Below are 14585 nucleotides of genomic sequence, written 5' to 3'. Positions count from 1 at the left end.
GGAACTTCGCAGTTCGATTGATGAGAATATCCTCGAATTTCATATCGGCAGCTCAGTTTAATAGGAGTCGCACATGAACGCGGATGTGGGTCACTTTTAATGCCGTCCACTAACTGACTGGATACGTTTAAAGCCCATTAACTCTCCCGGTGTTGTAATTAGAGAACCCCTGCTCACGGATTGTGGACCATTCCTCCGTTCCTCCACATCCAGGCGAGGTGAGAGCGGCGCAGAGCACCACACGGACCGGAGCGGGTTAGTGTGGGTACACGGAGGCGCGTCACACTCACGGACTCTGTACATCGCAACTCCAACACAAATGGATATTTACGTGGCTCTGTTATCCCTTTTCTTTTTTACCACACCAGGTAAGCACAAAGCCCGTGTTCACTCCTGTAGCATCTTATTGTAGCAGAAGCTTTTTTTTCTTTATATATATTAATTTCTTTTTCTTTACGCTTCCCAGTTTGCACATTGAGGGCAAGGATTCCAGAATTGTGGCAGTGCCTTTAATTTTTCAGTATTATTTCATTTATTTTTATTTTCAATCACCTACAGTTTGCAGAGTTAGAAGACAGGTGATGGTCGTGGACACATACAGCGCTTTCCCCCTCTTTCTTTTAGTGGGCAGCCTTAGCAGCATCTTTCGTGAAAAATAAAAACTGCGTGACTTTTTCCACAACCAGCCATTTTAAGTGGATAAATGCAGAAAACAGTGACAGAGTCTGTGTTTAAAGTGAATCAACATTGTTGTTAAAACACTGTCAGCTTCACTTCTGTCAACAGATTGTCCTCTCACCTCCAAATTCTCTTCCACAGCTTTGGCTTTCGGTTCAGATCAAGACTACCAGCTTGATATCATCAATGAACTTGACCTGGCAAATGCCACCTATGGAATTACCCAAGTGGCGGGTCTTCACAACAGCAGCAAAGCCTTCCTTTTCCGAGGTAATTTAATGCATGCACTCTGATGTTTTCTCCATCAGTCGCGCTGCTCAAGTTCAAGAAATGGCTTTGTCTTCTCTCTTTATGATTACGCGCACTCACTCGCGCACGCTCTTTGTTTATTAGTAAGTGTGAGGAAAGCCACACGGCGCCACACCTTTTGGTGTCACCGGATTAGCGGGGATGCTGAGAGAGAACGCTCCGGGGAGCCTCTCTCATAATTACTCCACTCTCATTTTGTCCCATGCAGCAGATGCTCAGACTCTTTCAGGCACGCTGATGCACTTAGTCTGTGTTAGATATCTCCAGCACTTTGATTGCTCCCAGTGATATCCACTACCTAATGCCAACAACTGGTGGTTAATGGAAACCAGGCTGCTTTCACTGTGAGGATCCTGAAGGACGCACAGCATGACTACAGCGTTTAAAGCCTAAAAGGAGAAAAATCTTAAACTCAAATGGCAGTAGTTTAAAAATGATCAACCAGTTTAAATTAAATTTGAGCTTTGTTGTGGTTTGAGAGGGCTTACTGGTGTCACCAAATTGCTTTCCTATGCTTTGCTGGCTTGCTTCTCTGCACTACAAAAAAAATAAAGACTGTTTGGCACAACTCGTACCGTCTTCCTGTAGTGCCGTCAGCTTTGCAGAGGCGGAATTGTTAGAGTTGTGGCACAGAGGAGAGAGTGTGATGCACAGCACTGATAGAAGAGAGAAAGAGAGTCAAGATTACTAAGAAAGTTACAGGAGGGTTTTTTTTAGGTGATGAGTCGCTCTATATGTGTTTGTGTGCTTTGATTCCCTCTTCTGCAAGAAAAGTTAACAGCTATAGAGTGGAAATCAGTCTTTGTTCATGTTTTACTTTCCCGATATTCAAAGAGGCTTCAAGTCTTGTGTGTGCGTGTGTGTGCGCGCGCGTGCGCACGGGTTTGTTGGAGGTAAACTAGTAAGGTTTTTTTTCTTGCATTACTATTCAAATTTAAAGATATGGGCACAAACACCAGCAGCTTAAATTCAAATTTGGTAGCTCTGGGTGTTGATACTCATATAAAGCAGAGTGGCAGTGTTTTGTGTGTATCTGTGTGTGTGCGTGTGTGCAAGTAGTTTTATTTTCTAGAGGGTTTGGCTGGATGAGCAACTGGCCCTGTATGAATGAGTGCAGAGCAGCTTGGCCAAGTCTTTCAAGTTGAAGCTATCCAAGATTCAGGGCTGGCGGGCATATGGGAACCTTACTTTTTACACGACCCACACAGGCCTACACCGCAATCCTACTCCAAGCTGTTCTCCCCACAGTTTCTAGGCTTCCAGGGTCGAGGTGCAGAAGCCAGATAGGAAAACAGGAGGTCGATCCAATGGGGAAAACTGGACCTGTGACTGCTGGAGAGGATGCTTGTGTTGAGACCTATTTAACACTTTGCCTAAACTCCCACTACTTTCATGGCCCTGTAACCCAGATGGCTGCAGCCAAAGATGTAGCAATTACTGGGTCTCTTGTGAAATAAAAAAAAAAAAAAGTTGATTCTTGAGCCACTGTAGTTGATTGGGTCAGAGATTATTCGAAATGACCTATTTACATTTTGAGCAATCATATTGTGCTCTGGTCTGAATCTATTTCATTTGTTAGATTGCATAAGTTGTAGACTAACGTGAAATTGAAATGTTGGGTAAATGGCTGGAAAACTGGGGCAAAGCGGCGTTCCAGTTAATGTGTATAATGCTGAGGGGAGTGTCTTTGGCTGGTACCAGTCTCGGCATCTTTCAGTTGGCAGTTGATTTAAAAACAAAAAACAAAACAGATGGTTTTCATGAGAAAATAGGTTTCAATATCACTTCTCTGTTATTATAATATTAACGTACCACCACACACTGAAATCCAGTTTCTGAGAGGCAAGCAGGTGCAGCCACTGCTAAAAGGTTCTTAGTTGAATTTGAGACTTGATGCTGTGATGAAAAGAAACACAGATGCTAATAATGCTCTCCACTGTGCACTAAGAGCAGGGAACAAAACTCAACTAATTTCTAAGATCTCTGCACATTTTTTTTTTTAAATTTTGCACCTTTTATGAACAGGACTGTTTACATTGCTGGAACGTCTGTGATGTATTGAATAAAGTTAGTTTGCCCAGACAAGTGTTGACCTAGTTTCTCATCCTACATTGGAACCCAGATTGTCAGCCTCATTACTCAGACCCCCTCTGTCCCGGTGTTGGTTTACATTTAAAGTAATGGCGATTATTAGTTTGTATTCTTGTATTCCCCGTGGGTATAGTTTGCCTCTGTTGGTTTGTCACTTTTGTCTAGACTGAAATATCTCATCGCATAAGACCATCCCTGTGAGTCTGATAGAAGTGCACTCAGAGCTTGAAAATACAGTATGAATGTTCTGTAAAACACCTGAGTGACAGTTGAGTACATTACAAGACATTCTTACTTCGCAGTGAACAGACCCTCATATTTTTCTGAAGCTCAGCTCAAAGCATTTAGTTTAAACCTGCATAAGTATAGCTGTTCAAAACTAAGGCCTAGTCTTCGTGAGTCTGTCTCTAGACTCAAATTAGGCCATATCCAAATAATGTCTGGCCTAAATAGGTCGGTTCGAGGTGTATTGCTGTTGATCTTTCAATATTTCATGTGGAGCCAACCATACTTTATTGGCAGCTTTGGTCATGAGTACATCATTACTGACAGATGAAGAAGAGTTTTTTGTGAGCTGTGAATTGTAAGGGAAAAGGCATTTATATTCTTATAGTACTATCAAATGTGATTGCTCATTAATTGGTGCCACATCAGGCTGGTGCAGTGTTGATCTCTTTTTGGGCTGAACTAGTGGACTGGATGCAGTAGTTGTTTATGCTCTCTGGACAGTCTGCGTGTCTTTTGGTCACTGTTGGGGTAAGTTATCTTTTTAAGTCCCAGTTATACAGGCTTAGAGACTGGTTCATAACTGCCTGGGTTCCACCGGTTGTGAGGAAAACATGAGTGTTGGTTGTTGAGTGGTGGTGGCAATTGCTGTGATATCAGTTGCTAAGCCTTTATTGCCCAGGCCTAGAGACCAGTCGGTGACTGATTGTCTGGATGCAGTCTGATAGGAACAAAGCAATTGCCAGGAGGTTTTTGGCGCAGTTGCGACCTGTTTTGCCCAGCATCCAGGACCACTCACCAGTTGGTCAGGGAATGGATATTTTGGTCTATCAAGACTGGCAGCTAGTCGCTAGATCAGTGTGGCTAAGGAGTTATGGAAACCATATCGTTTAAGTTAAAGTTAAATCAAACGCCTAAATACAAGCGGATACATCATCACTGTTATCCAAAGCATTTATTTTTTACCTTGTAATAACAAGGCTCTGAAGCAAATTTTCTTTTAATTTTTTATCCACCCAGCCGTTTTCTTTGGTATCTTCACAGGGCCAGAAACATGTCTTTTAGTCACACGATGGAGGGAATTTGCCATGCATAATTTTAATTTTGGTTCAGCGTGTGCTTATTTAATTGCATGAATCAGAACCAAATTCATATTTTATACACTTTCAAGTAATTAGAAATTAGAACCTATTTTCTTTTATATTTTGCATTCAGTTGAATTGTTTTTTTGTTTTGTTTTTTATGCAGTATTCTTAGAACGAGAAAATCCTTATTTAATTGTTTAACCTCCTAGGACCTGGCGTCCACATATGTGGACATCACATTTTGGGTTGCCTAGACCAAAATACTAAATTTTGCTCTACAAGGGCCTGATATCCACTTACATTATATTGCCACTGTTCTATCAAAATTTAAAACAAATGTCCTCATATGTGGATCCCATTTTTGAAACAAAAATCATTACATTCATCAGGTCCCAATCAGCCCAAATAGCAAAGAGAAATTAAAAATGCATGCCATGAAAGAGTTTGGGTCTTAGGAAGCTAAGGTAAAGAGAAATACACCTTCGTGCAACATTACAATATCTCCTGGTTACACGTTTAACATTCTGCTATATATCTTGCGGTGAACTTGGCATTCTCTGAATATCTCTTGTCATTTTAAACCCGTGTTTCTTCGTTGACTACTCTGCTTAGAATCATTAATGTTAAATAGTTAAATGGTAACAACGAATTAAGCTTTGATTCCAATATACCTGAGACCTATCAACACGCCTTTTTTCAACCTTTTAAGCCAATTATCCTTAACTTATAGCAAATCTACAGTCCAATAGTTGGGATCATAGATCATAGATGTTTCATCAAGACTTATTTGTCACTTATCAGTTTTTGCACTGATTCAACAAATACAAAATTGTGAAGTGAAAAAGTTAACTTCTTTACTAGATCACTTTGCAAGAAGCTGCACCTGCTGCCTCTGTTGCACTGTTCTGGAACACTGCTTTTTGGAAGGAAAACTTTGTGAATCCAAGATAGGTGTATAAATATGTAAGTAACAGCATTTTATTAACAGCACCAATAGTAACAAACTTCTGTGTTTCCACTGTGCCCTCTCAAACAACCGGGAGGGCACGGTGGGACAGGTTTGAATTTCAATACCAGCACAGAAAGGTATCAAGGTTAATGTGAATCAGCCTCAGCTAATTCTATTAATCACAACTTCTCATTTTATTTATATATTTTGTTCAACTAATGTAGTTACAAGGAGACCAAATAAAGGAAGGTCAAACTGCAGGAGCATCAAATGAAGTGGTTTTTTAAGAATATGACATACAAATGGCCATAAATCCTCAAACTGCTAGCTGCTTTATATCTTGAATGAGACTGGGTTTACAATAGACATGATTTAACCTATTTGCTTATACTTTAAGGTTAGCGAATATGAATGTTTTTTCTTTTTTTCTTAGTAAAAAATCCCAGCTGAAGCCTAAAACCATGTAACCATCTCTCCAAGGGCTCTAATTTTATGAATTAGTTCAAAGCTTCTTTGGCTTCTTCTGTACATGCAAAATTTGTTGCAAATAATGTGAGAGTAAATTTGAAAAGCAGAAAAGCAAAAAAAAAAAAAAGAAAAAAAAACAGACAAAAAATTCAAGTCAAAGTCAAAACAAGAAAATCTTGAAATACAAAGGCACCTCAGGCATAGGTCACCTGGCCTGAAACCTTAGAGTCTCTGTGGAGTTCAGGTCAGACGAGTTGGCCTGCCAGTCCTGCACATTAATAACATTATCATTAAATCATTTGGTATTAGTTTTGACGCAGTGGACAGGTGCTAATACCTGCTGGAAAAGGAAATTAAATAAAGGGGGATAGCAGAGCTACCATGCTCCCTGTTTCCCATGAAAACGTGACAACACTCAGTCAACTCTAAAGCTGCGTTCAAAATTAACACTGCCTCTGACGTCTCTGGTTCGGGTATGACTTGATATCAGGAATGTGGCAACTGTAGCTTTTTTCCTGAGGATGTCTGTGCACGGTGGAACCACAGGCTTTTTTCCGTCTAGCTTTGCTAAAAGAAAAACATAGACTTTTATGTGCTCCACTCTAGATTACAGTGGTCAGAATTTTAATAATAATGCTCTCTGAGTGCAGTTGGGAAAGTGATTCCCTGTAGTTTTTATGCCTGCCTTAAGGCAGGGCATGACAATTCCTGTGGAATACGATGATAGTTTCTCCGAACCCATGGATTAGAAGGCTTCCTAATCATCTCTAGTAGTGTACGCTTTCTTTAACGGCATCTCACAACAATTAGAAAGAAGAAAGTTACAACTCTGATCTGACACCCCATCAGATGCTGTGTGTAAAACTGCTCATGTATTCCTTGTTTGGATGTGGTATAGGTCTGACTGACTAAATGTTAAACTTTAAACTATCTAGAAAGACAGAAAACAGTTGCTACCTTTACTACTACAAACTGGTAAGCTGTATGAAAATTCATACAGCTGAGGTTGCTAATAACATTGGGAAGCAAGATGTTGTTACTCAACTTGTGCCATTTCCTTCCTTTCAATTAAGCACTAGTTAAACAGTGTTGAGGTTTTGATTAAAAAAAAAAGATTAACAAAAACAGATTTTGTTTTTGCTATGTTAAAACATATTTATGAATCTGCAGTGAATGTAGTTCAATGAAAAGAAGACACCAATAAAGAGAAGACACCAATTGGAATTACATGAAAATATTTAAGGTTAGCCAGAGTTACTAGAGTTACATGCTTTTCAATCAATCAATCAAGGCTTTATTTGCCATGTGCAGGTTGCCCTGCAGTGAAATAGGACCCCCCCAACCTTACACACACAACACAGACATCACATGGGGATACAGGTCGGAGATAGGTAGCGTTACAGAAAAAAAAAACCCACTGAAATATACACTACAATTGGAAAGTACAAGAGGAAAAAAATGAGACCCCTACTCATGCTGGGCTCCTGGGAGGACAGCATGAGAACAGGAAACAAAAAAACTCCTCTGCACAAAAAAGCACATAAATGTCCACAGCCCAACATTATGGAACACGTGACAAGCCACAGGGTCGGGTGGGGGGTGAGGACTAATCCGAAGAAAACACAGCAGCCATCCTGCCCAGCGCTACCATTCCAGCATGGGCTCAGACCCGCCGTGTTCCCAGGAGGGAACAAGCATCGAAGGCGTTTGGAAAGGGAGGGGGGATGAGTGTGTGCATATCAGTGTATATGTATGTGTGTGCGTGTCCAGAGTTCAGCTGAGACAGTGTCCTTCGCCCTGCTAAGCTAAGTAAACAGTCTTCCAGCCAACCCAGGTGGCCTTGCATGGAATGGGAAGGAACAGACTAAACACAGTCGTTATCAGGGTGTTTTTTTGTTCGGCTCCAGCCTTGCGACCGCAGCTGGCGCCGAAAGGGTATCCGCATGAAGTGATGGTGCTTTTTACTTTAGTACAGCTCATATGAATTTCAAAGCAGTTCTACAGTCCAACACTGGTCTCTCAATCTCCCGTTGGAGAGCCGCAAGCTTCGCCATACTTGTACTCTGTGATGTTGTCATTCTTGTGCTCAAAGAGCCGATTCTGAGAACTCACGACAGTGTGCCTCACCGAGATGTCATCCAATTTGCGCTCAGAGATGTTATTCCGGGTGAGCCCTTCCGAGATGTAATCCAGTCTGCACTCAGAGATCTTATTCTGAGTATTCATGGCAGCCATAGCCTTTCCAAGATCTTATCCGTGCTGCACTCAATGAGCCTATTTTGAGAAACTCACGCCTCTTCCCATCGTTTCAATCCCAGCGGGCAGCCTTGTGGGGGTTTGAACAGCTGGTTCCGCTTTCTTAATTCTTTGATAAGTCAGGGCCAAGCCAGCTCCGATCAGCCAGAACCCTGTTACCATGGTTCAGAATAGGTAGATATCTTCAGCACTCAGGCTCACCCAAGCCCAAACTTCTTGTTGAGAAAAGGGTGTCAATTGCATTTAGGGACCAGTTGATCCAATCCATAATTCCTCTTTTAGGTTTTAGAGAACAGACTGTGAGAGAGTGTTCAGGGAAAAGTAATAAAAAAAAAAACACAAGACTTGACAAGGACATAAGAGGCTAAGCAGGGAAGCTAAGGGAGAGGAGGAGGAGGAGAGGAGAAAAGTGCGACTGCCTTCGTCAAGAGCAAGAGCAGAAACATTCTTCATGTATATTCTTTCCTCATAAATCCACGTGAAGATAGGAAGCCAGGATCCCCCGAGTAAAGTCGGCAGGTGGTTCATGGAAATTTGAACATCCTTAGACACCCTGGAGATCATGGTGATGGGGGTGGGGTAGATTGTGTAACAGAGGACAAAATGACAGAATTTCAGGTATATTTAAAGAGCATCAAGGGACTGACTGGGCAGTCATATAATTGGTTCTATATATTGAGATCTGAAACGTGAATGTGTAGGATTTCTCATCTTGTTAAACTAGAATTGGTAAAGAAAATTGAAAGTGAGAGAAAGGTAGACGTTCACCCTTAGAGGAAAGAAGGAAGAACTAGAGGGAACAGTAACCACATCTTAGGATAGTTTATTTTGCATAACTGCAGTCTTTCGTTAACATTAAACATAGCAATGTTTCCATCATGCTTTAAGAACTAGTGTCACAGACATAATCCTCGGTTGGCACTGCGTATTGTGCTTTAGCCATGGAAGTCAAAGAAAATGAGCAGCTATGTGTAAAATGGTAATCAGCACCATAGCAGAGTGAACAGCTCCTCTCCAGACTCACTGCAGTTAAGTCGGGATGAAATTTCAAGCGTCAAACAAAAAGAAAGAGGAACCGGAATTAGAGCGGCTTATTTGAACCACAGTTGGAAGTTATTATGAAAGCTAGACATAACATAATACTCCTAAATTATCCGGGTTTCTACATTCAGGCTAACATTAAGAGAAACCTTTTAAGAAATCAAATTTACTTTGCAGAGAAATACTACTGGAATCCACAGCTTCAACTAGGATTTTATTATTAGAAAGATGTGTGGTAGTACAGAAACAAGACCAACTTTACTCCATGAGAACTATTGGAGCACAAATGTCTTTATATAATGGGTTTAAATGAAGTAAAAGCTGTGAGATCATCAGTATTCAGAGCCTGGGAGTACACTTGTATCACTTACCTGGTGCCATTTAATGATGTGTAGGTGACTTCTGCTTGATCATAAAATACAAAGTGTTTGAGTAGAGTAGGATTGTCACAATACTAAAATTTCAACATAAAAGGGGAATGACAAAAAAATAAGAACCTTTTTGTATATAATAAATTTTAAAACATCTAGTAACTGTAGGGGATATATATTTTAAGATTCTATTCGGTACTTAGCAAGCTTAAACTCCCCCTGAATAATATATTTTAGCTTCATTTTTAACACAACTTATTTTATTGGTAACGAAACAGAGCTATTTGGCTAGGCTGCCATTGTCTCTTGTAACTTGCTGGCATAATATTTGTCAGCTTCAACCTGGGACTTCTCAAGAAACTTAACACATATATTAGACACAAAGAATTTGTATCATCTTAGGTTACTACTGTCTAATGTTACAGAGGTGCTGGACTGATAACATTTGCTACCTAGCCTATCGTTTTATCATAGCCGCTAGCTAATGATACCAGACGGCTAATTGGCCTATCAAGTATTTGCTAACAATTATACAGCTAATGTTAGTGTGTGTACTAGCCGGATTAAAATTTATGTTAAGTGTTTAATATGTCTACTGACTACTGACCTCTTGAAATTCCTCATAAAATGTTGTCCAGTGTTGTGAACATCAGCTACTGCTGCTAAAGAAGGAGGGATTGCGCCGGTCTGCATGCATTTATGAAGCATCGTGGGGTCGTGCAATCCATCACTTATGCAGTGAGGAGGCGAAGACAAAGCTGTTGGTCTCGATACTGTTGCAAATGAGTAGCTAATCCCATAATAATTTTAGTATCGATTTAGTATCCGAGTATCTTTTGTTTTTCTTAAACAACCCAGAGTAGAATTAATTTTAGTCCCTAAAAACAATTGGGGTTGACCTTCAAGAGAGCCAAATAATAAGCACAGAGGCTGCCTTTATGCATAGTTTCTCCTAATTCTTTGCATTTTCTGTGCTACTAATTCTCCTGCAGAGCCTCATTTAACTACCAATTGTCTTTTAATATATTAAGCAGTGCTTCAACTGTTGTCATAACTTCTGGTGACAGGTGTCTGTAAATAATTTAATGTGATCACCCGATGGCTCATTTAGTATCAACAGTGACTAAATCCATCAAGTCTGCGTAAGTAACAGAGTTCGTGATTGAACTGATGGCCAGTTTTATCTGTCTCTTTACAGATAGCTTGTTGAACCACGACAAAAACAGAAATGCCTTGAACCTAAAATGTTTGTTCTTTACATTTTTTTTACTATTGCAGGTTTACCCTCAGGTAACTGTAGAGGGTGGAAGGTTAACAAGACATTCACATCCCACCCTGCAGGTTTCCTTTCTTCTGAGCATATCAGCACTGTGCATGTTACTCCTGTTTTAGAAAGTGAAAATATGCCAATCTTTGATGTGCTCTGGTGAAATGTTATCATGCTTGTGTCAGGCAATTGGGCAGGCAGAAGGCTTGGCTCCACTCGAACGGATCTGTCTGTTCTCTCATGGCGGATAGAAGACTAAGCTGCATATAACAAAACAGAAAAGGAAAAATGGCAAATTAAAGAGCCAGATTTAGCTCATAATTACAGATCCTGTACTGAAATTAGACAGTAGGTGGTATAAGGAGGAGAAATAGGTGATGAAACATTTTACAAATCTTGATAAATACAAACACACCAGAGGCACAATATGCTGTTCTATTTTTGTCACAGGTTGTTTTCTGTACTAATTCTGCAGGTTTATAGCATGATGGCTAGAAACTGGGAGATTTCAGTGAAGTCTCATTCTCTTCTGCATCCATGGTGTTGCTATTTATACCTCCCCCCCCTCTTCTAACTGCAGAGCAGAGCTGGGCTGCATATGGCACACATATTACAGAGGGAGCCCCATGCTGCCAGGCCCGAGAGGCTGTGGGCAGTTCACAGGCTACGAGCAGCTAAGGCAGGCTACAACTCTAAAGTCTACAGTGCACAATCCCAGCCACTGAATCCAATGGAGGCTATCAAACCTTTCATCTTTTATGTATGAGTTTCCTGGCTGTCCTACTGCTAGAGGAGGCGAGACACTGGTGCCACCTCAGAGGAACCTCCATGGAATTATTCCATCTGAATAATTCATTGTACATGAGTGCGATATCTTTTAAAGGGACAGACCCCACCCCCCCCAAAATTAAAAGCAGTATAGGTCGATCTATTTTTAGGTACAAGTGCCATTTACTTTGAATGTGCCATTTACATTTAATGTGAGAAACGTGATCTTATTTGGCACACATGAAATCCACAGCATCATTGTCTTCTAGAATCAGGATCAATAATCAGAAAAAACTCTGAAGTCACTTTGTGGTATTGAAGCTTAACAGTAAAGCTGTTCTGTAGAGTTTGGTGGAGAGTCCCAGATCTAAACCCAGTGGAAGTATCCCCCCAAAGAGGGACAAAAGGACCCTCTGATGATCCTCTACCTAATCACATGAGCCAAGGTGTGAAAACGGGTGTGGGTCAGTGTTATATTTTTATGAAATCACTGAAATGTTAGAAGCATTGCTGAGTAGCTTACTAATGTTACTATGAGTTTTAAGCTTATGTAATGTTAATTACATTACATAAGCTTAAGCATTTATTTAACATTAGCCATTGCAAACAATTAAGTCTACGGAACATAGGAGATTTTCCATACCAGCTGTCTCAAGGTCGAAATTCAAGGTCTTTCATGATAACATGAAAACGATAATACTGTGGATGTTGTTGAATTGAATCTCACCTTAAATTCATTGAACATATCTCAGTGGTCTTTTAGGTACTTCACTAAAAGGAACACATTTCCTCTCTTGGTCTAAAATCCATGACCACACTGAATTTATATTGTCTTTTGTGAATCAGCTGTTATCCAAATCTTAGTGGTTTTCTTACCAGTAAGTGAGGACAGAACGATCACCATAACTGTACAAGTCACACTCTTCCATGTGCAGTTTTTGCTGTGCTTGAGGGTACCATTTTTCTCCTTCTTTACCATGTAACAATAGACTAGAACACTTGTACAAGTATACTGCCCCTGCTAGTTTTGGAATAACTGTATCCTCTATACATATGCTGCTTGCATATGTAATGTTCCAGAAATGTTGGTTTTTAAATCAACATTTTTAAAGATCGTCTTCGCTCGAAAGTTGGTTCTAATCTCTGCAGGACATGTGGTCACAGAAATTGTCAGCCTGGCTCATCTAGCTTATTCTTGTGCACCGTATACACTAACACATATATACACATACACGGTAGATAGTTACTTCTTTAGTAATACCACCACGCACTGCAGCATCCCTACAGAGTTCACTGCACAGAAGGAGGCTGGATTGTTTTCTCCTTTAACAAATCATGTAGTCTATTTTTATGATTCAGACTGTAGTCAACAGCGTTTCTTTGTCTATATGGAGCCCTTAGATTTTTCTTTTATGAACAATGCAAGTATGAAACTGACTGTTGATGTTGCATTAGCATACCTTATACCTTAAAATGTCTTAAAAGTCTGGTTAATTATCGCACACAGGGAAATGTCATCTACGATACAACATGCTCATGCTTAATTCCACAGCTGCATGACTGGAAAGTAGCAGAGTAACCTCAGCATGGAGCAATTAAACCCTGTCTATTTATCGCTGTCTCAAACTGTTCATGGAAGGTGTAAGAATGAGCCTTCAGCACCTTCCAATCTCTATCAGAATCCTGATATAATTAGCCCTGCTTTGTTGTGCCTGGGGCCATTGTCTTTCTTTTGATGGTATCACACTCACATTGTAATTGCATTCACTTTCACTCTGGTGGCTTTGTAACCCATCACAGATTGGATCTAGAATTTGTTGTGCTATGGCTAATTACAGCTAATGACCTTTTGGTAGCGCCTAAACACCTAAACACACACAAACCCAAAAAGCAGCAAAGGAGAAGGATATAATAATACTAATACCATACCATAATTTATTTTTATGGCACTTTAAAAACAACACATGGCCGACCAAAGTGCCATACAGCTGAAATATAAAAGTACAATAAAAACTATAAATACAGTAAATAAATAACAATAAAATAACAGTGTCAGTCAAAAGAAAGCGAATCAAAAAGAGTTTTTAACCTGGATTTAAAGACCACCACTGAAGTAGATTACCTAATGTGAAGAAGAAGATCATTCCAAAGTTTCGGGGTCACAATTGAGAATGCTCGGTCTTCTCTAAGTTTCAGCCGCTATTTAGGAACTGAGAGCAACAACTACTCAGCTGACCGGAGTGAACGAGGGGGGACATCGGGCTTCAGCAGACTGGACAAATATACAGGCACCAGACCATTACAGGATTTAAAAACCAGTAAAAGGATTTTAAAATAGATCCTAAATTTAATTGGAAGCCAGTGTAAGGAGGCAAGACAAGGCTTAACCTTTGACAGACATCTGAGGTGATAGAATGAAGATTCCAAGACCCCATTTAAATGGTCATCAGAACGAAGTGCAATGTTGATTTTTACCCCAAGATTAGTAACCAAACTCTTCAGGTGCGGGTTAGAGCAGTGAAGTCAACATCTGGGGTACCAGAGGAATGATTGGAAACAAATAAAATTGTTTCCGTTACACGTTCATTAAAATTTAAAGAATAGAATTTTTTTTTAATATTTAAAATAAAAAAATAATAGTGCTTTTCTACTCTACTTGAGCCTATAGAGGCTTGTAGCATATAGAATAAATGCGCTTTATACTACAAGTCTCATTCACCCATTCACATATATTTACACAATAACTTTTTTCTATGCTTGTTTTCCCTCAAACATTCACACATATTAACACTCCGATGAATCAGGATGGATCAGAGATGAACTCATGGTTCAGTATCTTGCCAAACGATATTTTGGCATGTGACTGGAGCAGCCAGGGATCAAACCACCAACCTTCTGATTGGTAGATGACCTGCTCCACCTCCTGAGCTATAGGCACCCCATTATTTTAATAATAATGTCAATGAAAATAATACGTTATTTAACTTTCATTATTTCGCATATCTTGGTATCAACATGTTCTCATCCCAACGTGTAAAATACCAACGATTGTCACAAGTCGTTGGTATTTTACGTGT

At 40.0% G+C, this 14585-nt stretch overlaps 1 protein-coding gene across 1 annotated transcript in view; it reads left to right on the top strand.

The window, feature by feature from the left end:
• The first annotated feature begins 207 nt into the window (after positions 1-207).
• The window catches only part of LOC102787874 (protein kinase C-binding protein NELL1-like), a 299433-nt gene continuing 285055 nt past the window's right edge, over positions 208-14585 (top strand). The window contains exons 1-2 of the mRNA XM_087840916.1: positions 208-368; positions 820-948. Coding sequence (XP_087697042.1) covers positions 320-368; positions 820-948 — 178 coding nt within the window. The 5' untranslated portion in view covers positions 208-319. The remainder of the gene's footprint in view (positions 369-819; positions 949-14585) is intronic.

Source organism: Neolamprologus brichardi, chromosome 1 (genome assembly GCF_056152115.1).
Source record: "Neolamprologus brichardi isolate AB-2024 chromosome 1, ASM5615211v1, whole genome shotgun sequence".
Classification (NCBI taxonomy): Eukaryota; Metazoa; Chordata; class Actinopteri; order Cichliformes; family Cichlidae; genus Neolamprologus; species Neolamprologus brichardi.
This window is presented reverse-complemented; position numbering and strand designations above follow the sequence as displayed.